At 58.1% G+C, this 16,634-nt stretch overlaps 7 protein-coding genes across 7 annotated transcripts; 5 read left to right on the plus strand and 2 right to left on the minus strand.

The window, feature by feature from the left end:
• Window positions 1-25: 25 nt before the first annotated feature.
• SCHCODRAFT_02663006 (Arginase/deacetylase) lies at window positions 26-1,903 on the plus strand (the record flags this gene model as incomplete). The annotated part of the gene is made up of 13 exons (XM_003038666.2): window positions 26-335; window positions 389-407; window positions 465-523; window positions 573-640; window positions 695-837; window positions 888-909; window positions 968-1,039; window positions 1,092-1,226; window positions 1,279-1,412; window positions 1,464-1,504; window positions 1,559-1,637; window positions 1,686-1,726; window positions 1,779-1,903. 13 exons carry the CDS (start codon window positions 26-28, stop codon window positions 1,901-1,903), a joined length of 1,248 nt encoding a protein of 415 aa, XP_003038712.1.
• A 399-nt stretch (window positions 1,904-2,302) lies between these two features.
• SCHCODRAFT_02684323 (P-loop containing nucleoside triphosphate hydrolase protein) lies at window positions 2,303-5,542 on the plus strand. The gene is made up of 8 exons (XM_003038665.2): window positions 2,303-2,424; window positions 2,478-2,491; window positions 2,547-2,609; window positions 2,659-2,859; window positions 2,908-4,253; window positions 4,301-4,747; window positions 4,798-5,208; window positions 5,266-5,542. Exons 1-8 carry the CDS (start codon window positions 2,420-2,422, stop codon window positions 5,305-5,307), a joined length of 2,529 nt encoding a protein of 842 aa, XP_003038711.1. The 5' UTR covers window positions 2,303-2,419; the 3' UTR covers window positions 5,308-5,542.
• A 1,533-nt stretch (window positions 5,543-7,075) lies between these two features.
• SCHCODRAFT_02611030 (methionine aminopeptidase 2-like protein) lies at window positions 7,076-8,910 on the plus strand. The gene is made up of 10 exons (XM_003038664.2): window positions 7,076-7,220; window positions 7,275-7,422; window positions 7,472-7,770; window positions 7,819-7,964; window positions 8,014-8,110; window positions 8,162-8,328; window positions 8,379-8,431; window positions 8,484-8,592; window positions 8,645-8,725; window positions 8,776-8,910. The coding sequence occupies exons 1-10, from the start codon at window positions 7,112-7,114 to the stop codon at window positions 8,836-8,838; spliced, it is 1,272 nt and encodes a 423-aa protein (XP_003038710.1). The 5' UTR covers window positions 7,076-7,111; the 3' UTR covers window positions 8,839-8,910.
• A 314-nt stretch (window positions 8,911-9,224) lies between these two features.
• On the plus strand, window positions 9,225-11,629 carry SCHCODRAFT_02696676 (alpha/beta-hydrolase; the record flags this gene model as incomplete). Its single annotated transcript, XM_003038663.2, has 7 exons — window positions 9,225-9,456; window positions 9,510-9,640; window positions 9,694-9,982; window positions 10,036-10,116; window positions 10,167-10,388; window positions 10,451-10,626; window positions 10,682-11,629. The coding sequence occupies 7 exons, from the start codon at window positions 9,225-9,227 to the stop codon at window positions 11,627-11,629; spliced, it is 2,079 nt and encodes a 692-aa protein (XP_003038709.1).
• A 324-nt stretch (window positions 11,630-11,953) lies between these two features.
• SCHCODRAFT_02489944 (DNase I-like protein) lies at window positions 11,954-13,398 on the minus strand (the record flags this gene model as incomplete). Its single annotated transcript, XM_003037330.1, has 4 exons — window positions 11,954-12,715; window positions 12,770-12,889; window positions 12,943-13,129; window positions 13,178-13,398. The coding sequence occupies 4 exons, from the start codon at window positions 13,396-13,398 to the stop codon at window positions 11,954-11,956; spliced, it is 1,290 nt and encodes a 429-aa protein (XP_003037376.1).
• Window positions 13,399-13,483: 85 nt separating this feature from the next.
• Window positions 13,484-14,497, plus strand: SCHCODRAFT_02611036 (NTF2-like protein). The gene is made up of 4 exons (XM_003038662.2): window positions 13,484-13,534; window positions 13,594-13,817; window positions 13,867-14,128; window positions 14,176-14,497. Exons 1-3 carry the CDS (start codon window positions 13,491-13,493, stop codon window positions 14,088-14,090), a joined length of 492 nt encoding a protein of 163 aa, XP_003038708.1. The 5' UTR covers window positions 13,484-13,490; the 3' UTR covers window positions 14,091-14,128; window positions 14,176-14,497.
• On the minus strand, window positions 14,315-16,589 carry SCHCODRAFT_02675506 (uncharacterized protein). The gene is made up of 4 exons (XM_003037329.2): window positions 16,349-16,589; window positions 16,226-16,301; window positions 16,036-16,180; window positions 14,315-15,987 (listed from the first exon to the last, which is right to left on the minus strand). The coding sequence occupies exons 1-4, from the start codon at window positions 16,527-16,529 to the stop codon at window positions 14,473-14,475; spliced, it is 1,917 nt and encodes a 638-aa protein (XP_003037375.1). The 5' UTR covers window positions 16,530-16,589; the 3' UTR covers window positions 14,315-14,472.
• Between the last annotated feature and the right edge of the window lie 45 nt (window positions 16,590-16,634).

Here is a 16,634-nt window from a genome sequence, read left to right on the forward strand (position 1 = left end):
TCATCTAGGCGACCATTTTCCGGCCATGCGTCTAGCTACGAAGCTCTCGGTGCTCGCGCTCTCCACTGCAGGGGCTCTTGCGCACCTTCATGAACAAGAACGCCTCGGTATCGAGCTCGACGAGCTGGTCAAGCTCAAGACTGAGGGTGGCCTTCTTGCCAATGTCGTCGGCGAGGATGCCAAGAGGCCGTCTCGCTGGCTAGAGAAGTATGGTCCTCAGTACGATCAGCCCTTCAGCGGCCCTTTGTCGTTCTCGCACCTGCCTTACCATACTTGCCTCGAGCAAGAGGCGCTGGACTACGATATTGCCATCATTGGCATGCCTTTCGACACTGGTCAGTACGACTCCAATATGATGACCACCTCCACCTCCTAACGAAGCTTGCAGGCGTCACCTACAGAAATGGGTTCGTCCTTCTGAATTGTGCTTCCGCAGCCTTTTGACTGAACCATTCATTTTGTAGAGCCCGCTTTGGGCCATATGCTATCCGCTCGGGCAGCCGCAGGCAGCGCGCCTCGCGGGGTAAGCGCCGATGGCAGCATCGAAGCTCACGCGTAACTGACCGCTTCAGAAGGCTATTCCATGGCATGGGGTCTGAACCCGTACGAGTCAGGATTGAAGATTATTGATTGCGGAGACGTACGCGACCTCATGTTTCTCAGCCAGAATGCCAATGCGAGCTCAATCATACAGGTCCCGGTTTCTCCATTCGACAATGCACTTGCTGTGGACCAGCTGGAGGTCGCCTATAACACTTTGGTAGGGCGGAAGACCACGCATCTCACTGGTGCGCAACCGCTCGGCAAGGATGGCGCGGAGCATCCGCGAATTGTCAGGTGAGTGGCAGGATTTCCTTGCCGCGTATCTGCTAATAGGTGCAATGCAGCTTGGGTGGCGACCACACGATCGTAAGTCGTCTGAAGATTTCCTATTACAGTGGACGTCCTACTCAATGGCCGCTGCTAGGTACTCCCCATCTTGCGATCCTTGTACAGGACGTACGGACCAATCTCCGTCATCCACTTCGACGCTCATCTGGTCAGTAAATCACTGCTTCGTCCGACATTGACTGGTTGCTGATCTGACGCAGGACACTTGGCCAGCCTATGCTGGCACGACTTCGCCTCAGTCGCGCGTCACCCACGGCACATTCTTCTACCTCGCACAGGAGGAAGGCTTGATGTCAAACACTAGCATCCACGCCGGTATCCGGTGCAAGATGAATGTGAGTCCCGCGTGTATGTGCAAGAGGCTGGTTAAATTGACGAAACCATCAGGGAATTGAGGACTTGGAGAACGACGCTTCTGTTGGCTTCAAGCTGGTCTCCGCCGACGATATTGATGACTTAGGTATCCCTGAGGTAATCAAGCGTATACGCGAGCGTGTTGGGGACTCGCCTGTGTATCTGAGGTAGGTCGAACATAGACCGGACTAGGTACATAGCTCACCAGCTGCATGCAGCCTTGACATCGACGTTATCGACCCTGGACTTGCTCCTGCAAGTGCGTTCTTTCTTCATTTCACTCACCGTTATTCAGCTGCTTATACTGTGGTAGCTGGTACGCCAGAGGCCGGGGGCTGGACGACCCGCGAGGTCAAACGTATCATTCGTGGCCTTGCTGGGCTCAACTTCGTGTATGTTACCAATTCCTCTCTCTTGTCTCGATTGCTCACTTTTCACAGCGGCGCCGACGTCGTCGAGGTTTCCCCCGCTTACGACCACGGTCAGCCAGTCTTCCGCTGTCTCCCCGAAGCATCCTGACTCAAGTTCCACAGCCGAGATCACCGGAATTGCGGCGGCAGACATTGTTCACGATTTCCTCTCGATGATGATGGCGCCTGTCGTACCGGAGGGCGGATATCCCTACGCGAGCGAACGTCAGATCTCTGACGAGTTGTGAATTGTCGTACCCGTTGATAGAGAAATTCAGACAACCCATCGAAGACAGATCACAATGACAGTGGTCTCTCGAAGGCCTGACTCTCAGCTGTCAGGATTATATTTCCGTCAGACTCAACCTGGGTCACGAAGAATCAGACGGTGTGGGTCCACTTCGGCTGTTGCCGAAGTAGCTTCAGTTGAAGTCAAGCCCGCGCTTTTTGAGTCCTTTTCATTGGAGCAGACGTCAAAGGCCTCGTCGAGGACTTGAATATGGGTCTGGGCAGCTCGCAGGGCCTAGTCAGCCTGACTTCGTTGCGGCGAGCAGGCCTTGAGGCGCCGGATCCTATCCGGATTCGGTGATGTTTTTCGGCGGCTCACGTGTGGAGCCGGGAGGCTGACCGAGATCGATAAGGGCCGTACAAAATTTGCGACGCAACCTCGACCATTCCCTTGACTTGTCCCCGACAGTCATCAGAGACTGTCGCTCTCTCCCCAAAACCTTTGCTGAAGTCGCTCCCCCGAAAAGACAGTCACCATGGTGTGAGTATTCTGCGTTCTTCCCATCGCCCGCACCCAGCTGATCGACGATGCAGCAACTTCACCGTAGGTTAGTAAACGCGTTTCGCGCTGAGGAACGACATGCAAATCTCCGATCTTCACAGACCAGATCCGTGGGCTCATGGACAAGCCCACCAACATCCGTAACATGAGTGTCATTGCCCATGGTGAGTTAAGCGCGCCCATCTCCCCACCCCTTATGCTGACTGTACACAGTCGATCACGGAAAGTCCACCCTCACGGATTCGTTGGTTTCCAAGGCCGGTATCATCGCCTCCGCCAAGGCTGGTGACATGCGCTTCACCGACACAAGAGAAGACGAGAAGGAGCGTGGTATCACGATCAAGTCCACCGCCATCTCCATGTACTTCGAGGTTGAGAAGGACGATGTATCCGCCATTAAGCAGAAGACCGTCGGTGCGTAGCTTTGTACCCATCTCTGTCCGCAATCTAACTAGCTCAAAGGCAACGAGTTCTTGATCAACCTTATCGACTCCCCGGGACACGTTGACTTCTCGTCTGAGGTCACTGCTGCTCTCCGTGTCACCGATGGTGCTCTTGTCGTCGTCGACTGCGTTGAGGGTGTCTGCGTGCAGACCGAGACTGTGCTCCGTCAGGCGCTTACTGAGCGTATCAAGCCCGTCGTTGTCATCAACAAGGTTGACCGTGCTCTTCTCGAGCTCCAGGTCAGCAAGGAGGACCTCTACCAGTCTTTCCAGCGCACGGTCGAGTCCACCAACGTCATCATCTCGACGTACCACGACGAGGCCCTCGGTGATGTCCAGGTCTACCCGGAGAAGGGTACTGTCGCGTTCGGTTCTGGTCTTCACGGCTGGGCCTTCACTCTCCGCCAGTTCGCCACCCGCTACGCGAAGAAGTTCGGTGTCGACAAGGAGAAGATGATGGGTCGTCTCTGGGGGGACAACTACTTCAACCCGGCGACCAAGAAGTGGACCACTAACGGCACCACTTCCGACGGCAAGCAGCTCGAGCGTGCCTTCAACCTCTTCGTCCTCGACCCCATCTTCCGCATCTTCGATGCCGTCATGAACTTCAAGAAGGACGCCATCGGCCCCATGCTCGACAAGCTTGACGTTAAGCTCGCCCAGGACGAGCGCGACCTCGAGGGCAAGCAGCTACTCAAGGTCGTCATGCGCAAGTTCTTGCCCGCCGGTGACTCCCTCTTGGAGATGATTGTCATCAACCTCCCCTCGCCCGCGACCGCTCAGCGCTACCGTGTCGAGACTTTGTACGAGGGCCCCCTCGACGATGAGTCCGCCATCGGTATCCGCGAGTGTGACCCGAAGGCCCCGCTTGTCCTCTACGTTTCCAAGATGGTGCCGACCTCCGATAAGGGTCGCTTCTACGCCTTCGGTCGTGTCTTCTCCGGTACCGTCCGTGCTGGCCCCAAGATCCGCATCCAGGGCCCGAACTACACCCCGGGCAAGAAGGACGACTTGTTCATTAAGTCCGTTCAGCGTACCGTCCTCATGATGGGTCGCTACATCGAGCCCATTGAGGACTGCCCGGCCGGTAACATCGTTGGTCTCGTCGGCATTGACCAGTTCTTGCTGAAGAGCGGTACCCTCACCACCTCCGAGACTGCCCACAACATGAAGGTCATGCGCTTCTCCGTCTCCCCCGTCGTCCAGGTCGCCGTCGAGGTCAAGAACGCTGCGGATCTTCCCAAGCTTGTCGAGGGTCTCAAGCGTCTCTCGAAGTCCGACCCGTGTGTTCAGGCATGGATCAACGAGACCGGTGAGCACATCGTCGCTGGTGCTGGTGAGCTCCACTTGGAGATTTGCTTGAAGGTTAGCCCATTCGCCTCGTATCTGTTGCATCATCTGACGTCGCGCAGGATCTCCAAGAGGACCACGCCGGTGTTCCCCTCAAGATCTCCGACCCCGTCGTCCCGTACCGTGAGACCGTCAAGGCCGAGTCCTCGATGGTCGCCTTGTCGAAGTCGCAAAACAAGCACAACCGTCTCTACGTCAAGGCCATGCCCATCGAGGAGGAGCTCTCGCTCGCCATCGAGTCCGGCAAGGTCAACGCCCGCGACGATTTCAAGGCTCGTGCTCGCATTCTCGCGGACGAGTTCGGCTGGGATGTCACGGACGCCCGTAAGATCTGGTGCTTCGGTCCCGACACGACCGGCCCGAACTTGCTCGTCGATGTCACGAAGGGTGTGCAGTACCTCAACGAGATCAAGGACTCCTGCGTCGCTGCCTTCCAGTGGGCAACGAAGGAGGGTGTCTGCGCTGAGGAGAACATGCGTGGTATCCGCTTCAACGTCCTCGATGTTACGGTAAGCATGATCCTTCCTCGTCGCCATCGCACCTCTGACGCCTCTTCTAGTTGCACGCCGATGCCATTCACCGTGGTGGTGGGCAGATCATCCCCACTTGCCGTCGTGTCTGCTACGCCGCCTGCTTGCTCGCCACGCCCTCTCTCCAGGAGCCGGTCTACCTCGTCGAGATTCAGTGCCCGGAGAACGCCATCGGCGGTATCTACTCGTGCTTGAACAAGCGTCGTGGCCAGGTCTTCTCCGAGGAGCAGCGTGTCGGCACGCCCATGTTCACCGTCAAGGCGTACCTGCCCGTCTCGGAGTCCTTCGGCTTCAACGGCGAGCTCCGGTCACACACCGCCGGCCAGGCCTTCCCCCAGGCCGTCTTCGACCACTGGGAGTTGATGAACGGCAGCCCGCTCGAGAAGGGCAGCAAGATGGAGGAGCTCGTCCGCCAGATCCGTACGCGCAAGGGTCTCAAGGTATGCCCCCCCCCCCGTCTTGTCAATCGTCCAACGTTTGCTAACTATCCTCTTTAGCCCGATATTCCTTCGCTCGACACCTACTACGACAAGCTGTAAAGGCCCTGCTCGCTCATTTCTCCGTGTACGAAGGGTATCATGTACTGTGCCGCGCTTGACATTTTGTTGTTTCAGTAGCTGTTGTTTCCCCTACCATTGTTTCTTTACCTCATTGTACGAATACACGTCTCGCTCCGCGAGATCATGTAACGCTCTCCATCTCGTGTACGAATAACGAAAAGTTGTGAGAGAAGTACCTGTGCCGCCGTGGATTCTGCGAATGTTGAGGTACGCGCACAAACGACATCTTGCGTGCTCGCGAAGGCGGACGCCAATATATGTCGTTCACCTGAATTGTGTTGAGGACGAAACATATATCAAGGCATAGCAGAGTAGATAGAGAGCTTGGAGGGCCTACGACCGAAGAGGTAACGCGGACAGCAAAAGCTGATGCTCTCTGTCGAAGCCACGACGAAGCGCGCGTCCACCTTCGATGCGAGCAGAAGTCGCCATATCCTTGTAAGGTTAGGGTTAGAGCATTCTCCGTTCGCCAAAAAAGCGGGACTCGCAAAGAGCGAGTCCCGCAATCGCTGCCAGGGCCGTCGCTTACGCAACTGGACCGGAGGAGAGCCTTGAAATGAGCATAAACACAAAGCTGTCCAAGCTTGCTCGCGCAAACTCAACGATGTTGACGACGGTCCGAAGAACACCTGGCTTTTGCAAGAAGCCGGTTCCGCGCGTCGACATTTTGGCCGGAGTGGCGCCATCCGACCGGTGGTAAGACCGTACAAAATCGGGCAGGCGCCACGCCCTGTAGACCGAAGGGTCAGAGACCACGACGAGCAGGACGGGCGGGCGAGCCGGGGATTACAACGTGTTCCCCTGGACCAGCAGGGAGGAACGCTACCCGGGACGGCGAAGCTGCAGTAGAGCTGGGCGAGGACAAGGTATACAAGTACCTCCTCGTCCTGCCAGATACTAGAGCTCGCCGGAACTCAACCCTATCTCCGAGAGTGGCGCCACTAGAGCAGTCCCGACCAGCGCCAGTGGCGGAAGGCTGCCTACCAGCTAGTGAAGCACCGCGTGTCCAGCACCACTGATTGCAGTAGGTGTTGACAGGGGCGGACATGGTCCTATAGCGACGACACAGGCTAAGCACGTCGCTCCCCGGGTCCCCGCGTTCCAGTTCTCGCACAGGGCGATACTGAGGGCCAAGGGACCACACGCCCACCGTCCGCCCTTACACGCGGCGCGGACGATGGCGAAGCACATCCGTCGACGAAGCCCACGCAGCAATGAGGACCACATGAGCGTCGGAAGGAAGAGTGAGGAACCGAGCAATGGCGAAGGAGCGCTGCTTTTATAGTGCTCTGAAAAGCTGTGAGGCTAGCGTCGTTCGCAGTTTTGGTCTCAGTCGCCGACCATTGGCCGAGATCGCCATGCGAGCAGCTCGACGTTTTACGAGACCCATACCAGACAGGGTTGAAGAATGAGACTAATCAGAGTCGCAGACCGTGAATCTGAGCGCCGAGCCGCCAGACAAGATATGTAGACGTCGGTGAACCTTGATTAGTCGAGTCAAGTTGTCCTGTGCCGCTATCGGTCGCCTAGTGCTCGGCCATCGCAAAGCACGAGCCATAAGCAGCATCGAGTCAAGGATCGCTAAAGGCGCGAAGGTGGGCTCGAATTCGGGTATCTGCCTGAGTGAGCGGTGACGATGAACGGAGAGGCCAGGTCGCTGAGTCCGCTTTTGATCCGCGGCCTAACGGACCGAGAAGCGATCGAAAGTGATAATCGCGTGCGGCCAATTTCTGTAAGCGCCTGCCTTCCGCCACCGTGCCCCCACACCCCGCGTGCTGTCGCCATGACGGACGTTATAGACGCAAAGCCTGAAGAGGCGAAGAAAGTGCCCCCTGAGGTGGAAGACGAAGATTCCGGGGACGAGAGCGCACCGGAAGCCTCTGCTGCTGGCGGTATGCATGTCGTGTACTTGTCGTGAGGTGGTGCATAATCTGAGACGATTGCAGGCGAGGCGACGAAGAAGAAGAAGAAAAAGAAGAAGCCTAAGAAGAAGAAAAAGGCTGCAGAGCAATCCGAGCCTCCGCGTGTTGGCCTCTCAAAGCTTTTCCCCAATGGCATCTACCCCGAAGGCGAGATCCAGCCGTACAAGGACGAGTGCGTAGCCATTGCCATGCGATGCCCTTGTGTGCTGACATGCTATCAGTAATGCCTACCGCACGACCTCCGAGGAGAAGCGTTACCTTGAGCGCATTACTTGCGAGGATCCCGACGAGACGTACCAGAACATCCGCAAGGGCGCGGAGGTACATCGCCAGGTCCGCCAGTACGCTCAGCGAACCATCAAGCCCGGAATGACCATGACGGAAATTGCGAACCTCATTGAAGACGGCACGCGTGCGCTCGTTGAGGAGAATGGGCTCGAGGCCGGCATCGGATTCCCCACCGGCCTCAGCCTGAACAACTGCGCTGCGCATTACACACCTAACGCTGGAGATACAATCGGTGAGTAGCGCATGGCATTCATAGTTTGGTTGGCTGAATCGGGTTCAGTCCTTCAGCAGGGCGACGTGATGAAGGTCGATATCGGCGTGCAAGTTAAGGGAAGGATTGTGGACTCGGCCTTCACCATGACCTTCGAGCCGACGTACGACAAGCTGCTTGAGGCAGTCAGGGCGGCGACTAACACTGGCATCCGGGTATGCGCGCTGACTCCTGCGGGGGTCCTCCAACTGACAGGGTTTTTAGGAAGCGGGCATCGATGCGCGGTTGGGTGAGATCGCGGGTGCCATTCAGGAGACGATGGAGTCCTACGAGGTCGAAGTCAACGGCAAGCTAATTCCAGGTTAGCTTCCTCTCATTCCGGGTGCATGCCCCAAGCTCATGCCTGAATCAGTGAAGCCCATCGCTAACCTCAGTGGTCACTCAATCGACCGGTACACCATCCATGCTGGGAAGTCAGTCTGCTTGGTGAAGAACGACGATCAGACCAAGATGGAGGAGGGGGAGTACTTCGCCATCGAAACCTTCGGGTCTACTGGTCGCGGGCGCGTTGTGGACGGCGTAAGTCTTGCTCAGCTGACGGGCCGTAACGTCACTCACTTCCATCTCAGGGCGAATGCTCCCACTACGCGCGCAAAGTAGATGCTCCCCATGTGCCATTGAGGTATGCCCACTGAAATTCCTCGTGCCATCGTCCTGCTGAATAGAGATCCAAGGCTTACAACGGCGAAGTCGCTACTGAAGTCGATCAACAAGAACTTCGGGACAATTCCTTTCTGCAGGCGCTATCTGGATCGCATCGGCGAGTCTAAATACCTGCTGGCGGTGAGCAGGCTTGGCTACCCGGATCTGTCGTAAACGCTGATCCTGTGAGCAGCTCAACCACTTGGTCCAGCAAGGCATTGTGGAGGATTATCCGCCCTTGTACGATCAGCAGGGGTCCATGACAGCGCAATTTGTACGTCCTGCGTGAGATCGACGCACATATCGATTCTGATCCCTCCGCAGGAGCACACGATCCTTTTGCGGCCGACTGTGAAGGAGGTGGTCAGCAGAGGCGACGATTACTGAGGCCGAGGTAGAACCCCGTCTGTACACCACTCTACGCCTATTACACGAGGCTCGGACGCACGAGCTCTCCCACGCAGACCGACCTTCTAAGCGCCTTCGTCGTACTTCCCCGCCCGAGACCGCTGTCTTCGAGTGGCTTCGGCGCGGGGACAGAACGTCAGATGCCCATGGACCAACAGATGGCCCGCGATTTGATAGTCGAACAACGGCACACGTGATAGCTGAATGTGGGGCAATAACGCCGATTACCGCATTTGGGCCCGGCCCTTGTGCTAAGATTAGTGGCTGCAGCGCCCCATGGTGACTTTCATGGCGGCCTCCGCGCTTCTTGGCTCTTACCACGACGGCACTCTGGCGATCTTGAGTGTTTCGCGATTTCGAACATAATGGTCTGGCTGCCGTGGAACGCAGGCCGAGCCCTCTGTGGCTTGCCAGCAGCGACCGAGAAAGTACCAGCCCAGCCGCAGCTCACGCAGGATCCGAAGTCGCTTGTGCATTACAAGACGCCAGGCGTTGCACCTCCCTCTGCGCGCGTCGATCATGGCCTTCGAGAGCTGGAGCGCCCCCGCCTCAGCATATGGCAGTGGTGGAGGTACCCAGCCCTAGTGGCGTACAAGAGTGCGTCACCTATGTTTGACGAGACCCACAACCCACTCATACGAGGGCAACAGCTACCGAGTTGGCGCAGGAGATGGTGCACTATACGCTGTGGGGGCCGCGCAAGCCGTCGTGGGGCATCGAGATGACGCTCATCAACGCGCTTATGCGGGGCGCGGCGCAACATAGTGCGCTGGTGGACATCGTGCGTGGCCGATCATTGACCTTACATCGAAGAGCTGACAATGTATCCTGTAGGGCGCTATCCGTATGGTCTTGAGCCTCGCTGGGATGGTCCCAATACCGTCCGACGCGATCGTGACGCCTGTCAGCTTCCGCGTCAGGCGGCGAGGCCTCCGTGGAATGCTCGCCGAGTTCGACGTCCTCGAGGACGGCTCCCGTACATTGTACGGAGAATGGGTCGTCGGACGGCGAACATGGCAACGATTGCAGACCGAATGGCACGCTGCACGGACATCCGAGAAAGCGGGTGGCGCAGCACCCTCGAAGCAGAAGAAAGAGACTGTAATACTGTATATCCACGGAGGTGTGTCCATTGCGAGCATACTTCTTCGGCGTGCTTGCTGACAGCCATATCAGGTGCATACTATCTCTCTAGCGCTGCTGGGCAGCGCCTAATCTCCATACCCCTTTCGAAGTATACCGATTGTCGGGTGTTCGGTCAGTGCCCTTCCAGCTGCATGCCGAACATCAGTCTAATGTACATTCAGCCATCGACTACAGGCTAGCACCAGAAACCAAGTTTCCTGGCCCCCTTCATGACGTTGTCTCCGCGTACTTGCGATTGGTCGAGGACCTACAAATCCCTGCAGCCAATATTGTCATCGCTGGAGACAGCGCCGGTGGCGGCCTTACGACGGCACTTCTGCTCTACTTGCGTGACAATGACTACCCTCTTCCTTCTGGCGCTATCCTCATGTCGCCTTGGGTCGGTGAGTGTATTTTGCTGGTGGTAGTTAATCATTTGTGGCAATGTACTGATTTCTGCTTTAAGACTTGACGATGAGCTGTGAATCATGGGAAACGAATGCTGTATACGACGTTGTACCGATGCCCGATCGCGAATCGCACATGCACCCCGTCGCTTTGTACCTCGGCGAGAACATTGAGCGTTATGTCACTCATCCGTATGCCAGTCCGCTATTCGGCGACTTTCATGGCATACCACCGGTCAGTCCCGCTGTACAGCGTGTGTATACCTGGATGCTGACCCCCCTTCCCCTAGCTTCTCATCCAAGCTGGCGATTCAGAGGTCCTCCGCGATGAGATCACCCTCCTCGCGCACAAAGCTACCCTCGCCGGCGTCAAGGTTCGGCACGAGCTTTACGAGGACGCCGTCCATATCTTCCAGACCTATCCCTTCCTCGAATCCGCCCACCGCGCCTTCCTCTCCATGCGTGAGTTCGTCCGCAACGCAGCGCCCGACAGCGAGAAGGGCACTATTGCGGAAAGCGCCGAGAGGGAGCTGGAGCGCGAGATGGAGACGAAGGAAACGGCGGTAGTTAGTGGGGATGGAGTGGAGGAGACGAGGGGTGTGGCTGGGTTGGAGGCCGAGGAAGCGGTGGTGCCCAGTGAAAGCGAGGATGATAGGAGCAGCTGGAGGAGGAGCGATACGCGGTGGTTGGCGGCACCGGAGAGTGATGAGGAGGGTGAGGAGGAGCCACCGGTCGTACACATCTCCCGAAAGGACAAGGGCAAGGACAAGGCGAAGAACGAATGGGTGGAGGAGACCCGGGAGATCTCGCCCGAGGAGGAAAGGACACCGACGACCCCGCCTCGTCGTCGTCGGGCGGAGACGCTGTCCAATGGTCATCTGCGCCGGCTGCAGGGTGCCTTCGCACATATGTTCCCTCAACACAACTCGCCACCGCCTGCTCGGCCGTGCTTCTCGAGAGTCAAGTCATCGTACTCGGCGCTGCCCAAGCGACCTGGGATGCCTGCATTTACGGTCGCAGACCACGAGCGCACGGAAGCGCATCACATCTCGCGACCTTCATCGCGGTTATCGAATGCTTCGCCGACGTCTTCGCCAACCATGCCTTCACCTTCTATACGGCGGAAGAAGGCGAATTCGATGTCTGCGAGCCACCCAGATATCGCGTCACTGGTAAACAGCTGGAGACATGACGGGCCAGCGAACGAGACGCTCATGTTCCAGCCGATGGGCAGGTGAGAGCGAAGAATGAGGATCTGGAAGGAAAAGAGGATAAAGGACAACGCACAACCTATCTGTACGTGTAATGCTTCAATGTATTCTCCTCAAGCACGGACTTCTGCACACATGCATACTTTGTAATATCTGTAGCACGCACGCATGCATTCTGGCACACGTACATACCAATACCATCACGGTGTATCCTGTAGTAGTCGGTGTAATACTCTATCCAGGAAGTAGCATACGAGAAGGAAATGGTGCCAGGCAAAGAATAGTGTAGTCCATTGTGGGCGAGGCTATGGATACATCCGAAAGTTGTCCGTCTGGTCGAGGAAGTATGGTCTACGCTGCGGTCGATGCCTGGGTCACAGCATGCGCCCTCTGCAGTTCGAGTCCCTTCTTGTAGATCTCCAGCTCCTCGATGACGTTCATCAATGCATTGCACTCCCATTGACCATATAGGAAGCCTTCGTAGAGCATAGTCGTGCCCGTCCAAGAGAGGAAGACGGTGAATATAATGAAGATGGGGTTGATCCAGGAATGTGGCAACCAGGATGAGCCGATGGCGAGTGCGACCAACAGAAGCAGACATAAGGCAAAGACCATCAGCTCTTGCCGTGCGCGCGCCTTAGCAAAGCGGTAGCAAGCAGCGAGAGCTTGCAGAACTCCGGTGACGGCTTGCTCCGACAACTCGGTCGGCAAAGGCGCAGGAAGCTCCTCTGGGTCGCCAATCTCGAACGTCGTCTCCACCCCAAAGTGGTCCGAATACGAGAACGCCCGCCCGGGCACGAGATCCGTCAGCACCACCCGGCACTGCGTTGCCTTCAGCCGCGGGTGCGGCCCCGCGCGCACGGGCTGGCGGTAGAGCACGTAGTCCAGGCGCTTCCCCCAGTGCGCGCGGGCGTGCGAGTCGAGGGGCTTGCCGGCGGAGTAGGTGTTGAGGGGCGAGTCGGCGGTGACTCCGAAGCGGGAGAGGGCCTCGAGGGGGGAGGCGGCGCCGGCGCCGGGGTTGGCATGTGTGATGGCCCAGGCGTCGGTGAGAGCGGCGTGATCGCGGATGACCTCCATGGGAAGGGTGGTGGGGATGCTGTTGAAGTCGCCGGCCTGGGCAAGGCTAGTATGAGTAGGTAGACTGGTGAGGGGAGTATGGGGACATACGGCGATGACATAGCGGCCGAGTTCGGCAGACTGGCGGGCGAGTTTGGCAATCTCCCAAGCATTGACAAGGCGATGTGCACGGTTGTACTCTGGACCATCCTCACCACCCTTGGCGAACAGCTGGAGGAGCCTGTGTCAGCCGGTGGCGCGCACTCGCGGCGTGATGAACGCACATGTGTGTTGAAGACCTGAACAAGTCCAAGGCGAGGGTGAAGCAGTGTTGCGCTTGCAGCCGCCTTGCCTACGAACCAGTCACCCGCCCCCACATCGATCGGCGCGCCGTTCAACGAGTATGGGTGCACTGCAGTTGCAACGATCGGGTACCTCGAGAGGATCGCAAGGCCCGCTCCGAGTGCGCCACTACCTTCCGTCAGCCTTTGAAGTACCAGTACTTAGCAGCACACGCACCTATAGTAGAACTTGGAATGTGGCAGACGAGCCGCTGCGGCATCCCGTACGCGCTCATAGTCGGAGAACACCCAGATCTCTTGCAGGCATATGACGTCGTACTCGGCATTCGCGAGCGCTGCAGCAATCGCATCGACGCGCTCCCTCCTATCCTTGCTCACGAACTTGAGCCCCCAGCAGTTGAGCGAGAACACGCGCAGCTGGCGGTCAGAGTCCGACATCTCTGCACAAGCACAAGGTGGAGGCGCGCGCCCACGTGCCCGCGCTGCTCTTGTCCTCCCCGATCATCACAGCACAAGCGCCCAACAGCACCATGTCCGCCCCCCTCCCACCAAGCGGGCCCTTCTCCAGGAGCGAGTGCGTCTCCCAGCGCAGGTAGTCGCCCCGCAAGCACCGAACCGACCGACCTCCCGCAGCATCGAAATCGCGAACCGCGCCGCAGATGGATTCGTGCGCGTCTACTATTCGGCGTACGACTCGGACACCCGCGCGACCGACGTGCCCAAGTTCTATCGCCAGGACTCGACCTTGACATGGAATGGCACCGCACTACAGGGTGCTGAGGGCATGCACCAGCTACTGCAGGGCATGCCGCCGACACAACACGAAATGCAGTCGTTCGATTGCCATCCGGTACCCGGTATGTGGACAGCGCCGGTGCAGCCGTGCGGCGCTGACATTATACATAGGCACATCACCCCCTCAGCTCCTTATCACCGTCTCGGGGAACGTAACGCACGGTGCAGGCCCCACCGCCAACCCAAAAGGCAGCAATCCGAAGGACCCGGAAGGGCATCCGCGTGTCTTCTGCCAGACCTTCATGCTCGTTGTGGACCCAACTGCACCTCCCTCCAAGCCCGGAGAGATGGCAAAATACTACGTCTGTGCAGACTCGTTCCGCTTCGTCGGCTGAGGCTCTCAGCGTATGGGGTTTATGTGTTGTATTTGTAGGTATGTCCTGCGTTCTTTGCCGTTTCCTATGGCTGAGGTATCCCCAGATTTGCTCTATGTATCATACGCTGTCAATGCCAGTCACCATACGGCACCTAATTCAGCAGAAAATTGCCCGAGGTGTCTATGTACCCTCGAAATGGACAATACTCAAGTACTTTGGCTGTTGAACTTCAGACTGCATCTTTCGAAGAAACTGCCATGTGTATTCTGCTATTGTGATCACTACTGTACACTGCAAAATAATCTTAGACATCTAACAAGTCGTAGTGCGACGTCCTCCGATTCCGCAGCGTTGCCACAAATCAGACAGCCTTCCATTCTTGGGTCTCGACATCCCTCCCTCAACGCCTCCTGCCACCCCCACCACCGAGCACCACCATCTTGTTGTTCTTCTTCTTCCGTCCACTGCTTCCCACTGACGCGCCTCGCTGCTCCATCTCATGCCAAGCCACATCGAAATCGTACTCATCCTGCATCTCCTGCGCCAACGTGCGAGACCGGCGTGGTGTTTGCGAGCTCGCAGCAGTCGACAGCGTCGACGCAAAGCTGCGCTGACCCCAAGCGCCCGACGCAGCCTGAGCAACGACAGCAGGCGAAGGCTCGACGTCCTCTGACGTCGCACCGGGCGAGACCGACCGCGGAGGGGTATATGACGCGGGCGGTGGCGGAAGCCACGACGTCGCTTGCTCGTGCTGCTGTTGCTGCGCTGCACGCTCCCTCCTACCGCGCAGGTCCCTTTCCTCGCGCCTCTCCTTCTCCCGCCTGCGCGTATTGCGTGTCTTCAACGCGCCCTCGAAGGCACGCAAGCCCTCGCGGCCAACGACACCAGCCAGACTCGCCTCCTCAACCTCGACGAAAACGACATCAGCGCCTTCGGGGACGTGCGAGAGGTACTTGCAGCGCTTGCGGAGGTCGGGGTCGAGCGTCGTCGGCGTGGCATGCGCGATAGTGAGGCGAAGGCTGTCGGGTAAGGCTGCATAGCCGGACACGTCGGGTGGCGAGGTCCGCGCGAAGTGCTGGTGCAGAATCTTGATGTCGAGCGGGTGGAGGAAGATGGGGAGACCGTTGGCGGCTTGATAGAAGTAGTAGGTGGACGTGCTTGGTGGAGGAGGGTTGAGGTTGCGACGCTGCCGAGGTGCGGGGGATGAAGGAGCAACGTTGGATGGCGTGCCCTTCACCGCGAGCAACTCGGTGGGAACCTCGTCGGCGGGCGCAGGCGCAGATCGTTGATACTGTTGCGCCTTCCGAGCAGCGGCGCGTCTCTCCAACTCTTGCTGCTCACGCTTCGTACGCTCGATAGCTTCCATCAGAGGTGGCGACTCCAACGCTCGCGCCTTCTCAATCTGCTGCCGCACCTTCGTTTCCGCGGCCTCAATGAAGCTTATGCCAAGGTCGTCGCCCGCCATCATGCGCTTCTCGCCTTCCAGTGCATCAAGGTCGTGCGCTAGATCCGCGATGAGCTGGTCCGGCGTAGCGAGCATGAACTTGGCGTAGGTGAAGACGTCGGGGAGGAAGTGGAAGGGGGCCTGGTGTAGCGGAAGCACGTCGGAGGGCCACGTCGTTGAGCGCGGGAGAGCGAGCGTAGTGATACTTGGCCGCTGCATGAGGCGGAAACGCATCGTCGTGCCCGGGTTCGGGGTGCTCTCCAGGCGAAGCGCGGAGGACGAGGACGCGGAAGCAGCCGAATCAGCAGGTGCATCCTGCGCATCCTCCTCGGGCAGCAGTGAGAACTCGTCGAACCACTTGACAGCCTTGAGCTGGCGCTCATTGAAGGTGTCGGTGCACAGCGGGCAGTGGACCCATTTGCGGTTATCGGATGTGTTCAGATAGTGGAGGATGCATGGGTAACAGAAGACCTGAAGGGGCGTTAGCTTTTGAGCAAGTTGGGAGGGAAGTGCACTTGCATGTCCACATCGGGTCATCCGGGGCGCAGTAGGGGTCGATAGGCAGATAGGGCAGGAAGTATGGCCTTCGTCCCTATCACCGCTGGAGGCGATGGCCGACGAGCGAGGTATGATGACCTGGAGTATGTCCTGCCATTGGAAGAAGCTGGAAGTGTCAGCCTAGGAGTAACGGAAGGGAGGAGGGGCATACATGTCGGGGTCCGCAAAGTGGACAGTGTAATCACCGGTAGGGTTCATCAGGAAGCGATATTGCGCATTAACAAAGCCTGCAACGGATGAGTACGAGCTCTTCCTCCCAGCAGACCATACGCACGCTCTTTGTTATAGGCAGCGCCATGCTGGGCGGTCTTGCGGCTGCGGCGCGGGAGGGCGGTGGGATGTGTCTGCCTGGGCGGAAGCGAAAAGTTGAGAAGATGATTGATAGAGGTTGTGGGCGCCGTCTTGCTAGACCGCTTGTTGTTGGGGGATGTGGCGTGCGAGACTGCGTTGCTCATAGACAGCGGGCGGGCAGGCGGGGGCACAGACAACGACCGACGTCGCTGTCGCTGGCTGACATCCTCCTCTCCGTCACACTCAATCTGAGTCGGCGCGCGCACGTG

Source organism: Schizophyllum commune, assembly GCF_000143185.2.
Source record: "Schizophyllum commune H4-8 unplaced genomic scaffold SCHCOscaffold_2, whole genome shotgun sequence".
Lineage (NCBI taxonomy): Eukaryota > Fungi > Basidiomycota > Agaricomycetes > Agaricales > Schizophyllaceae > Schizophyllum > Schizophyllum commune.

Bases quoted from the DNA above. Each gene is read 5' to 3' on its own strand.
- SCHCODRAFT_02611036 (XM_003038662.2), top strand. From the start codon at position 13,491: ATGTCCGCCCCCCTCCCACCAAGCGGGCCCTTCTCCAGGAGCGA. The intron at 13,535-13,593 runs GTGCGTCTCCCA...GACCTCCCGCAG, and splicing joins GGGCCCTTCTCCAGGAGCGA to CATCGAAATCGCGAACCGCG. The intron at 13,818-13,866 runs GTATGTGGACAG...CATTATACATAG, and splicing joins CGATTGCCATCCGGTACCCG to GCACATCACCCCCTCAGCTC.
- SCHCODRAFT_02611030 (XM_003038664.2), top strand. From the start codon at position 7,112: ATGACGGACGTTATAGACGCAAAGCCTGAAGAGGCGAAGAAAGTGCCC. The intron at 7,423-7,471 runs GTGCGTAGCCAT...ACATGCTATCAG, and splicing joins ATCCAGCCGTACAAGGACGA to TAATGCCTACCGCACGACCT. The intron at 8,593-8,644 runs GTGAGCAGGCTT...TCCTGTGAGCAG, and splicing joins AGTCTAAATACCTGCTGGCG to CTCAACCACTTGGTCCAGCA.
- SCHCODRAFT_02675506 (XM_003037329.2), bottom strand. From the start codon at position 16,529: ATGAGCAACGCAGTCTCGCACGCCACATCCCCCAACAACAAGCGGTCT. The intron at 16,302-16,348 runs GTGCGTATGGTC...CATCCGTTGCAG, and splicing joins CGCTGCCTATAACAAAGAGC to GCTTTGTTAATGCGCAATAT. The intron at 15,988-16,035 runs GCAAGTGCACTT...ACGCCCCTTCAG, and splicing joins GGATGACCCGATGTGGACAT to GTCTTCTGTTACCCATGCAT.
- SCHCODRAFT_02684323 (XM_003038665.2), top strand. The intron at 4,254-4,300 runs GTTAGCCCATTC...GACGTCGCGCAG, and splicing joins ACTTGGAGATTTGCTTGAAG to GATCTCCAAGAGGACCACGC. The intron at 5,209-5,265 runs GTATGCCCCCCC...TATCCTCTTTAG, and splicing joins GTACGCGCAAGGGTCTCAAG to CCCGATATTCCTTCGCTCGA.